At 33.7% G+C, this 8841-nt stretch overlaps 2 protein-coding genes across 2 annotated transcripts; both read left to right on the plus strand.

The window, feature by feature from the left end:
* The first annotated feature begins 262 nt into the window (after positions 1 to 262).
* Positions 263 to 2785, plus strand: LOC147804127 (uncharacterized). The gene is made up of 3 exons (XM_087151437.1): positions 263 to 1306; positions 1388 to 2059; positions 2225 to 2785. The coding sequence occupies exons 1-3, from the start codon at positions 263 to 265 to the stop codon at positions 2783 to 2785; spliced, it is 2277 nt and encodes a 758-aa protein (XP_087007563.1).
* Positions 2786 to 2818: 33 nt separating this feature from the next.
* Positions 2819 to 5011, plus strand: LOC147804128 (uncharacterized). Its single transcript, XM_087151438.1, has one exon. It carries the CDS (start codon positions 2819 to 2821, stop codon positions 5009 to 5011), a length of 2193 nt encoding a protein of 730 aa, XP_087007564.1.
* Positions 5012 to 8841: the final 3830 nt, after the last annotated feature.

Below are 8841 nucleotides of genomic sequence, written 5' to 3' on the forward strand. Positions count from 1 at the left end.
ATTATTAGTTGACGCCAAATCAGAAAACTTATCTGAAGAATACGATAAAATTGAAGAGTACAAGGAAAAAACTGATGCAATTCGTATTGAAGTGAAAATATATTAGGAAAAATTTCTCACATTTCCCGAAACCGCTTTGTCTGTGGCGGCTGAAAAGACAAAATTAAAGCTTCCCAAAATAGAGTTAGTTAAATTTAGTGGGGAAGTCAAGGATTGGTTAAGTTTTTGGAGCCAATTTAGTCGAATCCATGATGATGAATGTATGAGTGATGAGGACAAATTCCAATATCTCATTCAATGCATGGTTGTCGGGAGTAGAGCAAGGGAAATTGTGGACAGTTATCCGCCGTCTGCTGATAATTATGCCAAAGTGGTAGAAAGTTTAAAAACGAGATTTGGGCGGGAAGAACTCCTCGTCGAATATTACGTAAGAGAATTATTAAATTTAGTGGTGAAAAATGTAATGAACACAAAAGCAAAGATGAACATAATGCAACTTTACGATAAATTGGAGTCATATCTGCGTTCACTGGAGTCTATTGGCGTAACAAAAGAGAAATACGCAGCAATGTTGTTTCCGCTTGTGGAATCATGTATTCCAGAGGATTTATTAAGAGTGTGGCTGAGAAATCCTGTAATTACTAAGGAAAATGATTCAAGTGATTCCTATGGCAATAAATTATCGCAGTTATTAACATTTTTGAGAGCCGAAGGCGAAGAACGTATTTCTATGGCGAAAACTGGTTTTAAAAATTATGACTCTTCGCATCGTAAAAGAGACAAAGATTTCGAAATATCAACTCCTGTTTTTACTGCAAATGATTTGCTCTCTGAGAATAGGCCAATAGCACCACATTTTAAACGCAACTGCATTTTTTGCGGGAAACAACATAATTCAGAAAATTGTTTTAAAGGAAAGAATTTATCATTAGATGAGAAACAGGAAATAATAAAGAAACAGAAGGCCTGTTTTTTATGTCTGAAGGTGAGACATCGCTCGAAACACTGCAGGGCTAATATTCGATGTATTGTCTGTAACAAAAGACATTGGCCTGTAATGTGCCCAGACTTGAGCCAAATAAATCAGACATCGGCTGTGGATACATCAGCTGAAGAAAATACTACTTTGTCGAATCAAAGTCAACCTGAAGTCTTATTGCAAACCCTTATGGTAGTTATTGAAGCCAATGGACAACGGAAAACTGTTAGAGCACTATGTGATACAGGATCTCAACGGTCGTACATCCTGAAATCAACGATAAATGAAATGGGATGGCGGACCAACAAATATGAAACTTTAACACACGTAGTCTTTGGTGGAGCTAGTTCCAGAAAAGAACATAAAAAATACACATTGTGGATAAGAAATATGAAGAAAAATAAAAAGTTCGAAATTCAAGTTTTAGACCAACAGGTAATCTGTGGCTATATTCCAAGTTTGAAAAATGGTCCTTGGTTAGCTGAATTACGAAGTAAAGGAATCCATATCTCTGATGTAGGTAAAGATTCTCAACAAATCGAACTTTTGATAGGAGCGGATTATATTGGAAAACTATACACTGGTCAAACCATGCAATTAAAGTGCGGACTGGTAGCAATGGAAACGTACCTTGGTTGGACGGTAATGGGAAAACCAAACCATACTTATAGTTCCACTGGGCTTATCTCAACATCACTTTTCATTCAAAATACTTCGGTTACTGACTTATGGGAATTAGAAACAATTGGTATATCTGATCCTTGCGAGACAATTACTTCAGAAGAATACGATGCTCTAGCAACGGAACACTTTTCTAGAACTGTCAAAATACACCCAGATGGTAGATATGAAATTAGTCTTCCATGGGTGAAGGATGTAAGCGGTATGCTTTGTAACAGAGATATTGCGGGCAGAAGATTGAAAACGATGACAGCTAAACTTATCAAGGATAACCGTTTGGATAGTTATAATGCAGTTTTTGGAGAATGGATAAAAGAAGGTTTCATCGAAGAATCAAACGAAGGTACCGGCCATTATCTTCCTCATAGAGGAGTTTTCAAGTCCAATTCCACCACGAATGTCAGACCAGTTTTTGACGCTTCTTGTAAAACAAGAGATAACTTATCGTTAAATGACTACCTGATGAAAGGGCCAAATTTGTTAAAAATGATCCCTACCTTACTAATAAAATTTCGAGAAAAGAAAATTGGAGTTATATCAGATATAAAGAAGGCTTTTCTCCAGATATCCGTAAATGAAGACGATAGAAAATATTTAAAATTTCTGTGGTGGGAGGAAAAGGAAGCGAAAACAGTTAAAGTTTTTCAACACGCCAGAGTTGTCTTTGGTTTAAATTGCAGTCCCTTTTTGCTGGGAGCTGTTATTCAACTTCATTTGAACAAGTATGAATCCTCCAATTTCCAAGATGTGGCTATGAAGTTGAAAAAATCCTTCTACGTTGACAACTGTGTCACGTCTGTGGATTCGGAACAAGAGTTAAAAGAGTTCATTCAATGTTCGACAGACTTAATGGCTGCAGCGAAATTCGAACTGCGAGGTTGGGAGTTTACAGAGAAAGAAAACTTAACTGAAAAATTTGAACCGTCACCTGTGTTGGGTCTTCTGTGGGACAGATCAGAGGACGTATTGTTTTGTGACACTCGAACAATTATTGATCCTACAGAAATTATCACCAGAAGAGTTATATTATCGTTTGCTAATCGAGTATTTGATCCAATCGGATTTACTTGTCCAATTATGTTATATCCGAAGATTTTATTGCAAACAAGTTGGCAATCAAAATAAGGTTGGGATTCAAAAGTTTCTGAGGATATAAAAATGAAATTTCTCAAATGGTTAGAAGGTCTGAATATACTGCATGCAGTGAAAATTCCCCGTCACGCTATTTTGAGAAATAGTAGCTTAAGTCTTCATGTATTTTGCGACGCTAGTGGTCTGTCCTATGCAGCTGTTGTTTACATTAGATGTGAGACAGAATATCAAACAACAGTACAATTGTTACTTGCTAAATCAAGAATAGCACCTTTAAAAAGAGTATCTATTCCTAGACTTGAACTTCTAAGCTGTTGCATTGGTACTCGTCTAGCAGATTTCGTTAAGAAAAGCTTAGAAATAGAAAATGTCAAGATTCATTATTGGTCCGATTCTACAACTGCTTTACAATGGATCCAGAAAGATGAGCCATGGAGTGTGTTTGTCAGAAATAGAGTAAAAGAAATCCGTGCTCTTTCATCAGGAAATTGGCGACACGTTCCCGGTCACTCTAATCCAGCCGATCTACCATCACGCGGCTGCTCGGTAACAAAATTATTGAGTTCAAGGTGGTGGGAAGGTCCTTCCTGGTTGAAATTACCTGAAAACACATGGCCTCTATCTGAATATATAATTGATGAACAAGTTATCAACAAGGAAAAAGAAAAAAGAACAACCATACTCATAAGTAAAAATTTGCTTGGAACAAATCAGTTTTTTTCTTATTTTTCAAGCTACACAAAAAATGTCAGAATGGTTGGATGGATTCTAAGATTCTTTGAAAATTGCAAACTGTCTGAAAAAGATAGGAAAAAGGGTGGACTAACTCTGGCTGAAGTAGAAAATGCAGAAATCAAACTCATAAAAGTTATTCAAAATGAAGCATTTACTGCAGATTATATAAAAAGCTTAAAATCATTGAATGTCTTCAAAGATGAAAAAGGAATCTATAGAATTAAAACAAAATTGACAGAGAGAAATGATACCGAGAATTTTAGACTGCCTATTTTGCTTCCAGAAAAACTTATGTTGGTTGATATGCTAATCAAAGAGAAGCATTTGAAATGTTTACATGCTGGACTGCAAATTTTACTGTCCAATTTAAGAGAAAATTATTGGATTATTAATGGACGTCGAGTAGTTCGTCGCATCCTCAAAACCTGTGTTAGATGCAAACGATATAATGCACGAAGTATAAAAACGGTTCCCGTAGGTTTACCTGAAGACAGAGTTAAAGAAGCTTCTGTTTTTGAAGTGGTCGGGATAGATCTTGCCGGACCTCTTCATTTAAAGGAAGGTGTGAAAAGTTGGATTGTCATCTACACATGTGCCGTTTATCGATCAATACATCTCGAACTGGTGCAGTCACTTTCAACTAAGGCGTTCCTTTTGAGTTTACGAAGATTCATTGCTCGCCGAGGAAGACCTCAGATCATCTATTGTGACAACGGGAGTAATTTTATAGGAGCTGAGAATCTACTTCAGTCCTTAGATTGGAAGTCAATTGAAGCTGAAACATCAGTATACAAAATTGAATGGAAATTTAATCCACCGTCTGCTCCCTGGTGGGGAGGCTTTTGGGAGATTATGGTGAAATTGGTAAAAAATATTCTTCGAAAAATTTTGGGGAAAGCATGCCTTTCATACGAAGAAATGATTAGTGTTCTGTGTGACTGCGAGTCCGTTATCAATTCAAGACCTCTCACATACCTCTCAGAAGATCTGGATGACTTAATACCTCTTTCTCCGTCCATGTTTTTACAAGAGACCTCGACGGTGGGAGTACCTGATTTAGATCAGCTGGATACAATAGATCTTAAAAAACGCTATAGGTATCAACAGACGTTAAGAGAACAGTTGAGAAGAAGATTTCGCCGCGAATACCTAGCGACACTCCTTCAACCGCGCAAGAAGAATAACTATTATGATCTAAAGGTTGGCGAGATTGTGTTAATCGAAGATGACTTAAAGAAAAGATTACACTGGCCGATGGCTAAAGTTATTGCCGTCTATCCTGGTAAAGATAAAAGGATACGCGTGGCTCGACTTAAAACAGCACATACCGAGTTGTTGAGGCCAGTGCAGCGGATTTATCCGCTGGAAATACGTTCGACACCAAATGAAGGTTCAACTCCAAACGAAAGCGCAACTTCAAATAAAGGAGACAAGCATAATAATTTCTCAAGTACCTTACGAAACATCGCTACCACAAGAAGTGGCCGAACTGTTAAGATACCATCAAGATATTTGGACACATAATTTTAACTTTATATTAGATTTTTTGTTATTTTGATTATTGGAATACACATAATCAAAAGGTGGGAGTGTTACGTCACTCTCATAAGATGACGTCATTCATTTAAAGTGTAAATATTAACTAAAACGATTTTTTAGCCTGTGTATATATGAAAAGTGTGAGTGGCAACGGAAAGAATGTTGTGCTAGATGTGTTCTACGAAAAATAAAATGGTTGCTTTTGTAAATATGTGTACGCAGGTATTTCTTGTAAATTTAAGTTATTTCATCGCTGGATAGATCGGGTAGATTTATCGGAAGCACGAAACACTAGCTCAACACAGCTAAACCAGGAGTTAAAATGTTCGTATTTAAAAACAAGTTTAAAAAGTTTTATAAACTTATCACTTACTCATAGTTAATACTTTAACACTATCACATCACATTCACTCCTCTGTTTTATATTGAATATTGAAGATACTAAAAAAATAAATAAATAAACAGAGTAAAATAAAAGTTATAAATTTAAAGATACAATCACTCATTGAAATGCAAATAATTCAACTAAGATTACAGTAAATATAAGGATAACAATCTGGAGTAAAATAATGTCTGTTTGAATTACTCACTAACTCTTTTTTAATTCAATTACTAATGAGCATTGTGTTTAAAAAATATTTCAACCTGAGCATTTTTAATTCAAAAGAAATTAAAGTTTATTACTTCCCAAATCGGAATGCAGTGACAATAATTTTTAGAATTTTAATGGTTGGTATTAGTTTTAAAGCTAAAGTGAAAAATAATGTGAATAAAGCACAAATGAAAGTTTATAAATTGATATACTACAGTTTCAGTTCTATAAACAAGAACCCTCAATTCTGAAATGTCAAATGAAAGTAGAGAACTAAACAGACAAATAAGTGGAAAGTTTATAACAAAATTTCTTTCAAACAAGCAAGTTTAAAAAAAGGAAGTCGGAAATAATACTCTTTAAGGTCTGGTTTCTTAGGACAGGACGCCGTCAGCTGGAAATCAGGGCTAACCTCTGATTGGTCCATTTGTGAGTTTGATTGTATACGTCATCAAACGCTCATCTTGAACTACAATTGCCGTCCAACTCAACTGCAGTTGGATTACAACGTGACGTTAACCACAGAAGCAATGGCGGACAACATCCAACAGCACATTGAAATCAGCCAAGATTTTGATTTTGACATTAAACATAGCACTCTTTATTTAGCTCAGCTATAATGTGTTTTTTCTGGGACAAAGTCATTATTTGTTCTCTAAAACACTGGTCGACAATACGAAATCAATACAAATTCAAAATAAATATTTGTTTACATTATTAACGCATGCGCAATGAGAGATAATGTCTGCGTTGGACCGACTCCTCACGCTGAGCTAACAAAAAAGTATTTTTTGGCGTCAGCTCTACGTCAACTTTCCGCTGACGCCCAGATAAGGCGCTTGTCCTAAGAAACCAGACCTTTACTCGTGGCTCCTAAATTTATACTAGTTTTCTCATCTTGCAATTGCTCTGTTCAGTGACAACAAAATTAAATAGTCTGATGTCATAATATATATATATTTATTTGAAAGCTAAAAGGCTGAGTAGAGCGAATTATACACATATGTTGGTGAAATTGTAACACAATGAAAGAATTGTTTGACATTTATTCATTAAATTACTGGTAGTGGTATAAATAAACAAGTGCAATCATTTTCTAAATAAATTCTAATCATTTACGAGTCTTACCTTACTTTACACTAGATGTAATTTTGGTGCAATTTGCATAATCACTATTCAGGGCTCTATTAAATAAAGCAAAAATTAATTACTTTTTCAAAAAATTAAACACATTAAAAATCGCATAATTGTTTATCATCGAATATACCACCAGTGACAGTGCAGATTATTTACCTTTCTTCTAAAAATTAATAAATAAAAAAATAATTAAAACAATTTTATTATAATTTAAATACTGATAAAATTGTAATAAACAGGGTTCGTCAAAGTAGGACCAGGCAATTTTAGCAAACCGGGTTGGGTTTTTTTTTAAAAAAATTTTTTCAGATTGTTAAATGTTAACATCTATGAAACTAATCCGTATTCCATTTTTAATGATTTCATTGAAATTGAATAGTAAAATTAAGTGCATAAATTAAGATTTGCAAATTTTTTCATACATTAAAAAAAAGAGCAATAAATAAAGAAATATGGGAAAAACACTGAAAAAATTATTAAAACAAGTTTTTATATTCAACTGCTAAACATGCATCACATATTCAGTTGTGGGCTAATCATGCTAAATATTCAGTCATGCCAAAATTTTTGTTTCTTTAAAATGCATGGTCTCCTTCTTTGTTAGAAAAGAATGATTTTTTAAAAAAAATATTTTTTGTAAGACTGAAAAAATCGTTCCTATCAAGTATAGCAATACTGAAAAATTAAAGACTCGTAAAAACCTTGTACCAAAATTAAGTATTTTTAAGGGCCCTTATTTTTCAAAATAAAAATTAAGCAGTTTTTAAGGACTTCTAAGGACCGTGGGAACCTTCCTATTTCAATTTTCATAAACATAAGTTTATATCTATGTATAACTTACAATTTAATAGAAGCCTTCAAACATTTTTCAATTTTTATCTATAATTCTTTATAATGTTTGCCAGAAAGTTTATACTTGTTTTGAATCACACTTACAATACATGTATCCTTAATAATACAAATGGGAGAAGTAATTACCTGTATTGGTGGTTTGTTTTGGGGAAATCAAAGACTCCAAAGAAGAATGGAAAAAAAAACTATTAAAACTTTTAATTGAAAGCAATGAATTGCTATTATAAACAACTACAGTCAAATCCCACTATAGTGAACACAGTTTATGATGAACAAAATGTTCACTCCCGTACCTTGCTACACACATATTATGTTAGTTTTTGTGGATATAGTGAACCAAAACAAGAGAGGAAGTTGGATATTATGAACTTTTTTCTGTCTTCAACTGATTTATTTTCTTCATTTTTGTAATAATTTGGAAATTTCTACTTTACAATAAATACATATACCGGTTTTTTTAAAACCATCTATAACATGGAATGCAGCAATAAGCATTTTTTTCTGGTTTGCTTCATTAATCAGCATTCAAAAAAGTTGCAATTTTCCAGTATGCTTCAAGTTAAAGCAGAGCGATTTGGTGAAACTACTATAATGCGCTCAAATACCTGGGTATACAGGTTTTAAAAGCGGAATAATATAAGTTAAGGAAAAATTATCGGAGAGGTTCCTCAGCTAAAGATTACTAATTTTTTTTTTGTATGCAAGACAAAGGATAATGAAAAATAAAAGTTCACACATTTTTGTTGCTACATATTATTTTGCAGTCATTTTTGTATTGCATTTTATTGGTCATTCATTTAAATAGCATTTAATAAAAAGGGGGAGTTTGAAAGATAATATTGTTAGCGGAGCGGATATAGTGAAGTCCCGGTTATAGTGAACAATGACTTTAGTCCCTTTAAGATTCACTATAGTGGGGTTTGACTGTATAAACTAATGTTAATTAAGAAGCAAATTTCCAAATTAAAAAAATATTGTACACACCAGAAAATGAACTTGAAAATTCATCTGCCTTTAACCTTTTCATTGGGAGTACTGCTAACTACTAATAGAAAGAGAAAAAATTACTCTTAGGTAAATTTAGAAGAGCAATTTTGAAAGGGAAAAAGGCCTATATTTGTACAGGGTAGGATTTCATCTACTAGCAACAAACTGATTGTAAATAAAAAAGATACAATGGCAATTATAGGAAAACATTAGTAACCTCATAATTTGTCTAACTTGGAAAAAACAA

The sequence above is a fragment of the Parasteatoda tepidariorum genome, chromosome 9, assembly GCF_982258835.1.
Source record: "Parasteatoda tepidariorum strain Cologne lab strain chromosome 9, Ptep-v5.0, whole genome shotgun sequence".
In the NCBI taxonomy this organism is placed as follows: Eukaryota; Metazoa; Arthropoda; class Arachnida; order Araneae; family Theridiidae; genus Parasteatoda; species Parasteatoda tepidariorum.

Excerpts from the sequence above, each read along its gene's own strand:
- LOC147804127 (XM_087151437.1), top strand. The coding sequence starts at position 263 with ATGAGTGATGAGGACAAATTCCAATATCTCATTCAATGCATGGTTGTC. Across the intron at positions 1,307-1,387 it reads AATATGAAACTTTAACACAC|TTCGAAATTCAAGTTTTAGA; the intron begins GTAGTCTTTGGT and ends AAAAATAAAAAG. Across the intron at positions 2,060-2,224 it reads AGTCCAATTCCACCACGAAT|ATATCCGTAAATGAAGACGA; the intron begins GTCAGACCAGTT and ends GCTTTTCTCCAG.
- LOC147804128 (XM_087151438.1), top strand. The coding sequence starts at position 2,819 with ATGAAATTTCTCAAATGGTTAGAAGGTCTGAATATACTGCATGCAGTG.